The sequence below is a fragment of the Jaculus jaculus genome, chromosome 8 (genome assembly GCF_020740685.1).
Source record: "Jaculus jaculus isolate mJacJac1 chromosome 8, mJacJac1.mat.Y.cur, whole genome shotgun sequence".
In the NCBI taxonomy this organism is placed as follows: Eukaryota; Metazoa; Chordata; class Mammalia; order Rodentia; family Dipodidae; genus Jaculus; species Jaculus jaculus.
In genome coordinates this window covers 62342160-62357439 of record NC_059109.1, presented here as the reverse complement: position 1 = coordinate 62357439, position 15280 = coordinate 62342160, and the positions used below count along the sequence as shown (strand labels likewise).

General features: G+C 38.9%; 1 protein-coding gene across 2 annotated transcripts in view; it reads right to left on the bottom strand.

The window, feature by feature from the left end:
* Positions 1-10527: 10527 nt before the first annotated feature.
* Positions 10528-15280, bottom strand: part of Sppl2a (signal peptide peptidase like 2A) — a 71216-nt gene continuing 66463 nt past the window's right edge. For both annotated transcript variants that reach the window (XM_045156468.1, XM_045156469.1), the window contains one exon: positions 10528-11019. In XM_045156468.1, the coding sequence (XP_045012403.1) occupies positions 10945-11019 (75 nt within the window). In that variant the 3' untranslated portion in view covers positions 10528-10944. The remainder of the gene's footprint in view (positions 11020-15280) is intronic.

The following is a 15280-nucleotide window of genomic DNA, read 5'->3' as shown; positions in this document are numbered from 1 at the left end:
ACAACCAGCTTGTCATAGTAAAATATTATATGCTCTTTCCTGAGATTGTCTAGGTGAAACTTTAGCCAATGATTTAAGTATACACCTGAGAGGAAAGTCTGTTGAACTGAAGGGGAGTTCCTTGTGGTGGTTCACATGAGAAGAGAGGGAGCAAAATGGAGAACTATTGGTGTGATTCTCTTCTAAAGTGTGTCCCTATGAATGGAACAGCAGGGTGAGTTTAAAGATTCCTAGGGCATCCCCCTTTGGAATCTCTCCTTGGGGTGTTGCTTTTCCATGTTTGCCTCTGGTGGACATTATAAAGATTCCTTTGTTTTCTTTGTCTTTGGACTATGTTCCTCCATAATCTATGTTTCCTTTCTGGAGGGAGTATTCCTGGATGTACAGAGTGACTTTAGTTACTTAACTCCAGCTAGAGAACCTGGTCACCTCCCAATGAGCTTCTTGGGAAAAGTGTTGGCATATCTCAGATTACTGCTTAGATGAGAGTTGGGGAGAAGTGGCTTTGGCTACAGTAATGGCTCATCATGGTCACTATGAGACTAGGGTGCTGGCTGGCCATAGACCCAATCAAGTCTAGGAAGTGCTATGACATAATGTCTTCTTCCCTGGGATCTGGGTAGAAATGGGAAAGGACAATTCATACAATGCTTCATAAATCTGATCAAATTAAGAAGAGTCTTTCTTGGGCTGGAGAGATGGCTTAGCGGTTAAGCGATTGCCTGTGAAGCCGAAGGATCCCGGTTCGAGGCTCAGTTCCCCAGGTCCCACGTTAGCCAGATGCACAAGGGGGCGTACGCGTCTGGAGTTCGTTTGCAGTGGCTGGAGGCCCTGGCATGCCCATTCTCTCTCTCTCTCTTTACCTATCTGCCTCTTTCTCTCTGTGTCACTCTCAAATAAATAAAAATAAACAAAAAAATTAAAAAAAAAAGAAGAGTCTTTCTTAACTTTCATAGTAAATAGTAAATGGGGATTATGTTATAGAGAGGACCTGAGTCCCTGAATCTAGAGATTATACTAGTCTGGAAAACCAAGGTCCCCAAATTTTAGTAATAGGATGTTTTAAAGAAGTCACAAGATGTCAAGCAGGAAAAGATTAGCCATCCAAACATTGACCTGATAGACATATAGATCTATCTGGCTCCAGAAAGGACCTAATTTGCCCAGTTTCACGACCTCATTATCCTGTCATGTGGCTGCTGAGGGTGGGGTGTAGGTGGTCTTTTAAAACTTATTTATTTACAAGCAGAGAGAAAAGAGAAACACACACACACAGAGAAAGATAGATAGATAGATAAAATGGGTGTGGCAGGTCCTCCAGCTACTCCCAAATGAACTCAAGATGCATGTGCCACTTTGTATATCTGGCTTCACATGGGTACTGGGGAATAGAACCCACAGCACTAGGCTTTGCAGACAAACATCTCAACCTCTGGGCCATCTTTCCAGCCCAGTCTTTTGGTTTTAATTGATGGCTTTGAGTTGTATAAGCCTTAGCTCACATGCATGTCCTTCCCTATTGTGTATCTGACATTAATCATATGTACAGCTCATCATGCATAGGAATAGGGTGGTAAACAGGGGACTTTCCCTAAAAGTTCACTCAGAGGATAGACTTTGACTCACTGTGCATACTCTGAAAACCAGTTGCTGGATTAGGCCATTTCACTTGGTTTCAGGATCCATTTGGTCACACACAGGGAGTTCCAAAGGATGCTAGGGAGGAGCAATCTATTGAATTGTTTGTAGCAGGGTGTATGGGCATGTGTGGCTCAGTGCAGTAAGGGTCCTAGGTTGCTAAGTGCATTGTTAGAAAAGGGGTGTGTGTGGCTCAAGCCATGCAGAGTCCTGGTTAAGCTCTCTCTATGCTTAACTGCCTCAGTACCTAAACTGAGACTTGAAGGATTTGTAGATGGCTGGGTGTAGGAATAATGCCCAGAAGGATTAAGAAGACAAGTGCAAAGGGCAAGAATGAAACAGAGGAAAGTGATAGATTAAGATAGAAATGAAAGTCCAGCACTTGAGAGGCAGAGGTAGGAGGGTCATCGTTAGTTTGAGGCCACCCTGAGACTATGTAGTGAATTCCAGGTCAGCTTGGACTAGAGTGAAACCCTACCTCAAAAAACAAACAAACAAAAAGATAGACATGAAGCCAGGCAAGCTGACGCACACCTTTAGTTCCAGGACTCAGGAAGTATAGGTAGGGGCATCGCTGTGAGTTTGAGGCCAGCACTACAAAGTGAGTTCAAGGTCAGCTTGGGCTAGAGTGAGACCTTACCTTAAAACAACAAAAACCCTCAAGCAAATAGAAATTAATGGGGCTAGCTTTGTATGGCTGCACATGTCTGCAGTTCTAGCTCTATAGAGGTGGAAGCAGAAGGATCATGAGTTTTGCTGCATGTGTATATGAAGTATGTATGTGGTATGCTGTGTAATTTGTGGTGTACACACGTGTGTGCAGATGCTTGTGGCTTATACATGTGAAGGCCAGAGGAGGTGTTCTTCTTTTATCACTTGCCTATTTTCTTAAAACAGGGTCACTCACTGTCAGAAAGCCTTAGTGATCCCTCCCCATGCCTCACTGCAGACTTGCAAGTTACAGATGTGTGTGGCTATGACCACCTTTTTATGTGGGTTTTGGGAAATCAAATTGGTGATCTCTGGACTAAGAGGCCCAATCATGAATTTTGAGGTCACCCTGTGCTACATATTGAAGCCATATCTAAAATAATAATCAAATTTAAAAAACAGGCAAAAAAAAAACCCTGGTCAGGTTTTATATTATGAAACATATGGTGATCCACCACATGACAGTTTCTGTCATCAGTGGTATAAACATACAATACTTAAGCCCTGGGCATGATGTTCACATAATGATAGGATCAGCTAAGAATGCAGATCACAGTCCTTGCTCATGATCTTAGGTAACATGCCCCTTTTTCCTGGCACACAACTATAAAATCTCTGGAATATTCAAAATGGTTGTTACTATATGCCAGTGAGTTGACTAGTGAGGCTGGACACCTCTTAAAAGCTTTGGGATTAAGGCAGGTAGCTACAATTTCTAAATTCTTTTATTTCTTTTTAAAATTTTATTTATTTTAGAGAGAGAGAGAGAGAGAGAAAGGCAGGCAGATAGACAGAGGTAATAGGCATGCTAGGGCCTTCAGCAGCTGCAAACAAACTCCAGACACATGCGCCCCTTGTGCATCGGGATTACATGGGTCCTGGGGAATTGAACCTGGGTCCTTTGGCTTTGCAGGCAAGAGCCTTAACCACTAAGCAATTTCTCCAGCTCATTTCCAAATTCTTTTTAGGAAGGGCATTTTATCCTTAGTGTTGCCTGGAATTGTCATTGTTTTTATTTCCTTGCTTTTCTGTGAAGAATTATTTTAGGGTGCTGGGGATAAACACTATTATTTAATTACTTCTTTAGTGTTGGGGATCAAATCCAGAATCTTGAACATGCCCAACACAAACTTTTCACTGAGCTACAAAAATCTCCTCTTTTTTTTTTTTTTTTTTTTGGTTTTTCGAGGTAGGGTCTCACTCTGGTCCAGGCTGACCTGCAATTAACTCTGTCATCTAAGGGTGGCCTTGAACTCATGGCAATCCTCCTACCTCTGCCTCCCAAGTGCTGGGATTAAAGGCGTGCGCCACCACGCCCGGCAAGAATCTCCTACTTTTAATTTGCCATGGGCCACTTGGGTAAGAAGGCATAACCAAAAATATTATTTTAAGAATCTAGACTTCATAGGATTATAAAAATGGGATTAACCTTAATATAAAATTTGGTCCTACTTCCTATTTTCTAGCAAAACAAGATGAATGTCAATATACATTTTAGAGGATATAAATTAATTTTATTCATACCTAAATTAAAGTATCTTGGGCTGGAGAGATGGTTCAGTGGTTAAGGTGTTTGCCTGCAATGTCTAATGACCTGAGTTTGATTTCCCAGTACCCACATACAGCCAGATGCACAAAGCAGTACACACATATGAAGTCCAACTGCAGTGCTACAGGCCCTGGCACACTCATTCCCTCCCTCCTCTTTCTCTCTCTTCCCCCTTCTTGCAAATAAATAAAAATCTTAAATAGTTCTTTTAATCTTACCACACACATTTAACTGTTTACAGGCTTACTACCTTGTATATCTTACTGTTTTGTTTAGAAAATGATATGAATAAGATAGTTGCTTTTTAATATTTTATTTTTATTTATTAGAGTCGGAGGGGGTGGGTAACAGAGTATAAATGGCCATCCAGGGCCTTTGGCCACTGCAAATGAATTCCAGATGCATGTGCCACCATGTGCATCTGGCTTGTGTGGGTACTGGGAAGTTGAACCTAGGTCTGTAGGCTTCTTAGGCAAGTGCCTTAACTACTAAGCCATGTCTCCAGTCCCTACTTTATTTTTAAATCAGTGCTAGATTGAACCCACAGCCTAGCACTCTACCAATTAAACTACATCCCCAGTCTGTTAAGAGGAAAATAACAACAGACTTTTATGATTTGTATTTTGAATACTTAATTAAAGTATAGGCAGGAAATGCAGAATGTACAAGAGGGTTCAGAGAGCAAGTCTTGTGTGTGCCCCAGCCATCTCACATTTCACTCTTCCTTTCCCAGAGACAGCATTCTCATTCCAGATAGGTGGGCAAATGCAATGAAACAAGGTTTCTCTGCATGAGGGTATACAGGGAAGTAAAGGGCTCCTCATAACAGCATCTAAACCACAGACATGTATCTAAGGCCAAGCTCATCTGAGTTAAAAAGACAGTACAGGCCTAGGGCTGTAACTCAGAAAGGAAAGATAGTATAATGGCAACAAGCAGCTTGGTAATTTGAGGTGACACTGGCAAAACTTCAAATACCAGGAACGCTCCTCATAAGAGGTGAGATACTTTCTTTAAAAAAAAAAATTGCTAGGAGCAATGGCACACATCTGTAAATATCAGTACTTTTGAAAGTGGAGGGAAGAGGAGCAGGAGTTCAAAGCCAGCCCTGACTGCATAAGAAGTTTGAGGCCAGCCTTGGCTACAAAGTGAGATCTGTTGTAAACAAACAACAAAAAAGATCTTGGAAGCTGGACGTGGTGGCGCACGCCTTTAATCCCAGCACTCGGGAGGCAGAGGTAGGATTGCCATGAGTTCAAGGCCACCCTGAGATGACAGAGTTAATTCCAGGTCAGCCTGGCCCAGAGTGAGACCCTACCTCGAAACCCCCCCCCCCAAAAAAAAAGATCTTGGTTGTACAACCCCGTAATCTCAAGTACTTGAGAGATGAGGTAGGTATATTTTGAGCTACAAAACAGGCTGGGCTACACAATAAGCCTTGTTTCAAAAGGAATTCACATATAAATTAGTAAATATTTACTAAGTGCTATTAGGTATAAATGTAAGTTTCTAGTAAATACCACCTAGGAATCTGGGTTTTAAGGATTGTTAGACTTAAATACACAATTTCATATCATCATTTTTGTGTAATATATGACCATGACCTGGTTGTACGGCAATTCTCCACATTCAAAAGTGTGGGTCACCTCATAAGAGAAGGTGTAGGGAGGGCCATCAGACCCTCATCTGAGATTCAGATGCCCACTGTGTCAGCTGTACACGGTAACACACAACATCTCATAACCTTAGGGGGGAGATAGGGTACATATAGAGGAAATGATCTAGGAATAATGAGCTCTGTATTAGCAGTTTCTTTGGAGTCTCCAATCTCTGTAAGTAGGCCCTCACCCCCCAGGTTGAGGGAAGAGCATGCACGGGGAACCCCAATAGTGAGCCCCACTGAAGTGCTGCTCTGTGGTCTCATACTCCTGGACACGGACAGAGAGCTTCTGAAAAAAGCAGCCATGGGGAAGTTGTCACTGAGGGTGGAATGAGACTTCTCTGTGGTGAGGCTGCTCTGGGGTCCTGATGTAAGTAAGCCCTCATTCTGAGAATGGGGGAGGAGCATCCAAGGGTAATTTTGACACCGCAGTCTCCATACAAGTGGCTGCTTTGGGGGCCCCACATCCCTATATGCTCTGTAAGTAAACCCCCTCCCTATAAACACATTGGTTCACTGAACTGGTGGTATTGTAATCGTACTTTGGTCTGCCATCTGAGCTTTATTTGGGGGGTGAAGGTGTGTGTCTGTGTCTCCCCAGGGGAAAAGTTTCCCATGATAGACCTAGTATGCTTTTGGTTCGTTTTCAGTGATATTTTTGCCATGTGAAATAAAACAAATTCAATTCTTTATTTTAAAATAGAATTTATTGAATGCTGCAGTGAATTTAATACATTAAAAATTGTTATTCTTGTCAGCATTGGCACATAATGAATAAAGTGCTGCTATATTAACACGTTAAAATGTTTAAACCTGAAATCATGTTCCATAAAAAAGTTAAAGTTAGTAGTGTTATAAAAATATTTACACTAACTTACATAGCAAAGTGTTAGAAAAAGAATCCTATATGCAAACCAAGTATCTAAGAAATCAAAATCCAATTATGGATTTTTAGAAAGGTACTCAAAAAGTAATAAGCAAAATACAACAGAAAGTTAAGAAACAAACACAGTCAAAAACTACCTAATTTACACTGACTTTTCCTAGTGGGAAACGTCATAGGCTAAGTAGAAAAACTTTAGGTATCATATCATATACATTCCAAAGGAATAGAGCTGTTCATATTTTTGATGCCTAATCACAGAACGATATATAAATTGATCATGTAGCTGCATCTTGAGCAAATTCAACCTTTTTTTCTTGTTAAGAGAACTACAAAGCGTCTATAAACTAGTATATTCCACTAGTCAGAGATATAATTTTTTTGTTTCTGAAACTTCACTGAGCTCAAGCCAACATTTTAGAGAACAAGCTTAAATAAATTAATTTATATATGTTATAGTCAAATGTGAAAATAATATTTATACCAAAAGCAGAAACTGAAGGGCTGAGAACACAGCTTATTGGTACAGTACTTGCCTACCATGTGCAAGCCCTGACTGGACCCTTAGTACTACCAAAACCAAAAAAACAATATGAATAAAATACAGAAATTCAAAGAGCAAAGAACACTGGGAACTTCATTTGTATTTATTATAGATGTATCATTCTACCAAAACCTGTGTGTACATACATATGCATGCTAACAGCATGTGGGACAAAATTATTCTCCTACAAAAGGGCATTAAATTAAATTCTAATATCAAAATCAGCTAATCTAAAAAAAAATGGACAAGCTAGGAAAAAATAATTAGGATATCAAAGTCTTTCCTTACAAGGCTCACATTTATTAACTTTGCTAAGCTAAATTGTTGGAAAAATAATCTACATTATAATTACGACATTTAATGAGAGCTGGAGAGATGGCTTAGTGATTAAGCACTTGCCTGTGAAACCTAAGGACCCTGGTTCTAGGCTTGATTCCCCAGGACCCATTTAACCAGATGCACAAGGGGGCGCATGTGTCTGGAGTTCGCGGTCCTGGAGTACCCATTCTCTCTCTGCCTCTTTCTCTGTCACTCTCAAATAAATAAATAAACCAAAAAAATTTTTAAAAAGATATTTAATGATTTCTATTTGATAATCCACAAAAATGCCTATAGAAATTTTCTAGTAAGTAACATTTTTGCTATAATTAATAAATAAAACATAATTTGCATTTAAGGTATGTTTAGGGGGAAAAAATCCAGATTCCTTTTCTCAAAGTTGTTGGTATTGGAAGAGCAACAGATGATAGAGGTTTTTATAGTCAAGTTTTCATCTATTTTATTTGTTCATTTCAAATCCCAAAACATTTCTGTCCTTTTCTTCTAAATAAGTGCTTTCAACTATGTTGGCAGGATTGTTGAAGTAAGTACATATGAAATTGATAACCAGGATGGAGAGACTCTAGCATTTCTATCTTTCTCACTGTTATGTACTCAGTTACGACTGTTTTGCTGGCAGTACTGGGGACTACGCCCAGGGCTTGTGCACAGTAGGTAAGCACTCAAAAACTGAGCCAAATCCCCAGCCCACCTGAAAGATTTTGATAGATAATTAGAAAAAAATTTTACTTTTTTGAGGTTGGATAAAATAGAATTTGTTTCAAATAACTGAGAATTCAGATTTGTAGATATAATGTTTTTCTGGAGCAAAAGTCCAGATTAAGAAATTAAAATATCAGTCATCAGTTAACAAAATCAAATAGTATTACTTCAATGTAGTTTAAATAGCAATTTTCTTTAAAATTCTCTATAAAATGTAGTTGATGATTTTGAATATAGTAGAGCTTGGATGAGTGTGCACGTGACCTTACTTTAAAAATCTGCATTTTGGCAATTGTTTTTTTCAAGGTAGGGTCACACTCTAGCCCAGGCTGACCTAGAATTCACTATGCAGTCTCAAGTTTGCCTCGAACTCATGGTGATCCTCCTACCTCTGCCTCTGGAGTGCTAGGATTAAAGGTGTGAGCCACCATGCCTGGCTAAGAATTTTACTGACATAATAAATGACAATAAAGTTGGCAAATTTTGAAAGGCACTTAATTTACTCTGCCACATAAATCAGAATCCTTGCAATAAGTTCAAACTTGATATCATGATGGCACAGTTCAGATGAATTCTTATTTTTACCATAAAGGACCTTATGTCTGTTGAGTAGAAAGAGGGATATCTGGGGAGCTTCTCTATCTGCAATTAACTCAGCAAAAGTTAACAATTAAGCAAAAGCATCTTATGTGAAATTCAGTTCAAACTTCAAAGGTCTAATCCATTAAAATGAATGAGTTTCATCTTTGAAGAAGCTGAAGTGGGCTTAGAATGAAAGATTTTTTTACCTGTTTTGTGCATTATTTATACAGATATGAAAAACCCTGCTTCTTTTGAAATAACTTGTCATTTGGGAATTTCTTAGAGAAAATAATTTGGAAGATAATTGACTTGACTCCCTAGGAAGAGTCAAGGCCATACCTGAGATTTTTCTAATGAGAAAAAATGATTTAAAGTTGGAAGCTACCAAAGTGATTAACTGCTCTAATTCACTCCTTTTGTAGGTGAGAAATCTGAGAAACAAAAGTACATTTGCACTTTGAGCAGCTCTCATTCCCAGGTTAACAGTGCTTGCCTATGAGGGGAGAGTGAAAATCAGGAGGTAACAATATCAAGAAAGGGAATAGCTAGGGATGATCCACAAAACACTGAGTCATACATATCAATATGCTACCAGATAAAAGCATTTTAAAAAGATAAGCCTTACTAACAGAATCAAACTTCCAAGTTCGTAAATGACACAGTAAAACTGACAGCACAGAAGCTGAAGAAAAGTGGACCAATATAAACTGCATTCCAGTTTTCATGTCCTTTTAATGAATTTCTATATATTGTTTCTTGAACCCTAAAAAATCCTAATAGCATACATATGCAGTGTGAAGCAGTTTAGGTTCTCAAGTTTAAAAATGGATTGTGATTTTTTAAAAAGTTAAGCTATAAAATACATGTGTTTATGTGTCTCCCCAAATTATGTATTTTTCTAACTTTGTATGATATAAGGGAAAACTGCATGGTCCTAAACAGTTATTTCTATAGATATGAGATCTGCATAATTCTTTAAATACATATATATATATATTTCAAGGTAAGGTCTCGCTCTAGTCCAGACTAACCTGGAGTTTACTATGTAGTCTCAGGGTGGCCTCAAACTCACAGTGAACTCCCTACCTCTGCCTCTGAGTGCTGGAATTAAAGGCATACACCACCACACTGAGCTTATTTAAAAGAATTTTATATGGATGTATGAGTACATGTATGCCACAGTGTGTGTGTGGAGGTCAAAGGACAACGCTGGGTGTTGGTTCTCATCTTCCACCTTGTTTGAGTCAGAGTCTCTGATGGTTTGCTACTGTCAGGCTAGCTGCCTGTGAGGTTCTGAAGCTTTTCCTGACTTGACCTTCCATCTGGCCATAAACACACTGGCGTTACAGACACATGCTATGGTGCCTAGCTTTATGTGGATTCTGGGTCATCATGCCTGGACAGCAAGTGCTTTTATCCACTGGTCCATCATCTCCCTGACCAAAAATCTGTGTAATTCCTCAAAAAAACAAAACAAAAAAAAAAAAAAACAACTCTACAGAAAGTTGTCTTGGCAGTCCTGTGGTGACCTACAATTAGAAAGAGATACATTCAGAAAAAGCCAAAGGAAGGGTACGACTCCTTACAATGCAACTGTCCAGACAGAAACTGGCCTTGATATCCATGACCTCACAGTGCTTAGCAACACCTTCACAAGACCCTCATAATGGGAGAAAAAAACGACGACATCAAAATAAATGAGACACTAACTGAAGAGAGGGAGGGGATGTGATAGAGAGTGGAGTTGTGAAGGGGAAAGTGGGAGACAGAATTATCATTTTTTTTTTGTCTGTAAGGATAGACGCTGTCAATAATAAAATTATACATTAAAAAAAGAAAGAAAAAAGAGAGAGATACATTCAGTAAGAAAAGCATAGGAGAGGGTCAAGGATTTTTTTTTAAGAAAAATATACTGTATATAAATTACAGATCCATATGCTTTTATTTAATGTGAAGGCACAATTTTAACATAATTGAAAAAGCAAATTCATTTTTATTATTCATGATGTAATTTTAGACTCAGCTCATAAAAATATATATTTGTTAAAAAAAATCACTGAAAATGCTTTTGGACTGTCAATTTTGAAACTGATTTAAAGAGTAAACTCATTGAGCATGGTGGCACATACCTTTAATCCCAAGACTTGGAAGGCAGAGGCCAGAGAATTGCTATAAGTTCAAGGCCAGCATGGTCGACATAGTGAGTTTCAGGCCAGCCAGGGCTACAGAGCAACACCTTGGCTCACAACAAAACAAAACAACATGAAAGAAAAAGGCAGAAAAAAAATTCAAATTCTAACTGGATAAAATTCTAACACATTATTTAAGTCCACTTTTCATTTTTGGGCAATCTGCCCCTCTGCAGTCACTGGGCTTGCTTCATTTGTTGAATAGTCCAGATGCTCCATTACCTAGGCAGAAACAGAACATGTCAGAAAATGCAAATTTTCAACCTACCCCAATACTCATTAACCTGGCAAAAGTATTCCCAGGTTTTTTATTTCAATACCTTTTTTTTGTATTAAAAAAAATTTTATTTAGAGTGACACAGATTGAGAGAGAGAGAGAGAGGCAGATAGATAGATACAGAGAGAATGGGCGCACCAGGGCCTCCAGCCACTGCAAACAAACTCCAGATGCGTGCACCCCCTTGCGCATCTAGCTAATGTGGGTCCTAGGGAATCAAGCCTTGAACCGGGGTCCTTAGGCTTCACATGCAAGCGCTTAACTGCTGAACCACCTCTCCAGCCCTTTTTTTTTTTTTTTTTAATGGGAGAGAGATAGACAATTTGGCTTTCAAGGGCTTCCAGCCACTGCAATCAAACTCCAGATGGGTGTGCCACCTTGTACGCATATGCAACTTTGTGCGCTTGTACCACCTTATGCATCTGGCTTATGTGGGATCTAGAGAGTTGAACATGGGTCCTCAGGCTTTGCAGGCAAGTGTCTTAACTGCTATATCATTTCTCCAGTGCCACCACTTTTTCTAAAGATACTGAGTGTCCCATGAAATCAAGCACTCCTTTGGAACACTGCCTAACATCCATGTTCATAAGGAGAGGTATATTGACAGGTTGAAAACTCCTTACCCGAACTGCTTGGGACTAAAGTGATTCTGATTTTGAGTTAAAAAAAATACTGGTATATTTGCCTATCTATAAAGAGCTATCTTGAGGAAGACTTATATTAGTTATCTTTCTTGTGGATGTGACAAAAATACCTGAAAAAGAAATTTAAGGAGCACAAAGCTCCTAGTCACATTGTATCTGATGTCAAGAAGCAGACAGAGAGAGATGACTGCTAGTGCAAATCAGCTTTCTCCTGTTATTTAGCCTATGACCACATGGATTCACGGAATGGTGCCATTCACATTGGGAGTGGGCTTTCCAACCTAAATTAACATAGACAAATTCTCAGAGACATGACTAGAGATTTGTTTCCATAGTAAGTGTCAAGTTGACAACTGAGATTAGCCATCATAAGACCTAAATATGCAACTGATTTATGTTTCATATAAAACTTACACACAGAACCAAAAGGCAATTTTATACAGTATTTTTAGTGCACTAGTATTTTGACTGTGGCTCATCACATGAAGTCAAGTTAGAAATTGTCTGTCTGTGGCATAATGATGACACTCCCCAAACCTCAGATTTTAGAGCATTTTCGATTAGGGGTGCTCAACATACATCACTATGCTTGCACTCAATGTAGGTATCTGTCACTAGAATGAATGAAAAGGTCAGCAGCATCAGCCATTGCCTTAGAGTCCAACTATTTATAGTACTTCTGCTATGTCTGAGTACTTCAAAACACTAGCAAAAAAAAGAGAAAGAAAAAAATTGGAACCTCCAAAGTTATTATACACAAGGGCTGTAGTAGAGAGAGAAGGTAAGTCTAGTTTAATGTTTCAAAAGGGAGGGGGGAAGGAAGGAGGAGAAGGCAGGAGAAAGAAAATGAATGAATGAATATGGGCGCACCAGGGCCTACTGCTGTTGCAAAGAAAAAAAAACAAAAAACCCTACAGATGCATGTTTCACTTTGTGCATCTGGCTTTATATGGGTACTAGGGAATTGTACCTGGGCCATCAGGCTTTGCAAACAAGTCCCTTTAACTGCTGAGCCATTTCTCCAGCCCAAAAGTACTATACTTTTAAAAGTACACTTGAGGGCTGGAGAGATGGCTTAGTGGTTAAAGTGCTTGCCTGCAAAGCCAAAGGATCCAGGTTCTATTCCCCAGGACCCACATAAACCAGATGGACGCTCAAGGTGGTGCATGTGCCTGGGGTTCATTTGCATGGCAAGAGGCCTATTTTCTCCCTTCTCCCTCTCAAATAAATAAAAGTACAATATTTTTTTTAAAAACCTTTAAAAGAAGTGCATATGATAATTACAGTAACTGGATGAGGCTACTGACATAGTCAGAAAGTTTATACATATGCAACAAAGTGACCAGAGTTTTCTGGATTAAAGACTCTTCAGTCTTTAATATAGTTGCATTTTAATGAAGTTTCATTAAAATTAACTGAAAACTTAATAGTATGTAAAATACTGTTGAGAGATGGCATAGTGGTTAAGGTACTAACCTGTGAAGCCTGAGGATTCAGGTTTGATTCCCCAGGACCCATTTAAGGCAGATGCACAAGGTGGCCCATGGGTTTGGAGTTTGTTTGCAATGGCTGGAGGCCCTGGTGTGCCCATTCTCTGTCTCTCTCTCAAATAAGTAAATACATACATACATCATCCATACATACATACATACATACATATATATATATATATATATATATATATATATATATATATATATATATATATTTTACAATTTTACATAAATACTGTGGGTTTCTGACATTGAGGAGCTAAAAGAATGAGAGATTCATACTTACACTTCAGGGAGGATGTTAATAAGCCTTTAAACTACAAAGTCTAGAAAGTACGTGGAAAAATGAACCTAGTCTCAAATGGAGGTCCTAATTTCTTGGAAGTCAGCTTGGAAAAGTTTTTGAATTGGGAGTTCAAGAACAGAGATTCTGGTAACAGAGACTAAGGAAGCTTTGGAGATTAAGGAATTTGACAGAGAGCAGGGAGGCTGTGAACCAGGTATAGACCATCAACCCATTCTACCTAGGCCCAAACCAAGTTTCTCTCTGTTCTACCAGGTTTATTAAAGTTTTTATTCTGCCATTTTTTTCCCCCTTTTTTGTTTTTTGAGGTAGGGTTTTGCTCTAGCCTAGAGTGACCTGAAATTCACTATGTACTCTCAGTCTGGCCTTGAATTCACGGCAATCCTCCTACCTCTGCCTCCCGAGTGCTGGGATTAAAGGTGTGCACTACCATGTCCAACATCTTTTTTGTTTGTTTGTTTGTTTTTCGATGTATGGTCTCACTCTAGTCCAGGCTGACCTGGAATTCACTATGTAGTCTCAGGGTGGCTTTGAACTCATGGTAATCCACCTACCTCCGTCTTCTGAGTTCTGGGATTAAATGCGAGTGCTGGTATTAAATGCATGCACCACCACACCTGGCCCAGCGTCTTTATTCTACTTTCAAAGTCTGCCTTGCCTTTTCTGATTTAAACACTCAACTACCTTGGGCTAACCTATCTCTGTTGACTATTGATTCTCCTATCTACCTGTAGACCCAATCTCATTTCATTCAGGAGATTAAATCACTTGCCAGAATTGATGACTACAAACAACACAGAAACTAGATGAACTTTCTTTTTCATATAAGGCAATAATTCTATGAAGGGATTATAGCATATAGCTTTAAAAAAAGCTTATGTAATCAACCACCTATTTATTCTTCCTCTAATAGTATAATCAACTACCTTTCCATTCTTCTTCTAATAGTATAATCAACCACCTATCCATTCTTCTACTACTAATAGTATAATCAACCGTCTACACCATTCTTTTACTAAAAGGACAGAAAGCAGTCATTTAAACCTGTTTCTCTGAGCTGGAGAGATGACTTAGCAGTTAAGGTGCTTGCCTGCAAAGCCTAAGGACCCAGGTTCAACTCTCCAGATTTCACATAAGCCAGATGCACAAGGTGATGGAAGCATGCAAGGAACACATGGCACACACTTCTGGAGTTCAACTGCAGTGGCAGGAGGGCCTGGTATGCCAATTCTCTCTCTCTCTCTTTCATAAAAAAAATGCAAAAAACAACTGTTATCTTGAGGTGGCAGAATTATGGGCAGACATAATTTCTTCTTGTATTTTTAAGTATCTTCCAAATTTTCTATAATAAATACCTATTTTTATTAGCATATAAACAATTAGGTCTCATTATAGTGTTTTCAAACAAATTTTGTTTCTTGTTTCCCTTTCTCTACCTTTCCTCCCTCCTCTTCTCCCTTCTTCCCTTCCCAGGACATATAGCCCCTCCTCTGCTTTCATACTACATTTTTTCTTTGTCTTGTGGTCTCCTATCTTGAATCATAGCCTATACTCACCCTCATATCTCCTAATTTACATACATACAAATACTTAAATTTAGGGTCCACACATAAGACAGAACATGTGATCATTTTTCTGGGCCTGGTTGCCTTACTAATTCTAATTCCAGACATTTTCTTGAAAGTTTCATTTTTCTTTAAAGCTAAAACTCCATTGTGTATATGTACCACAGTTTCATTATCCAGCTCTCCATTGATGGACATTT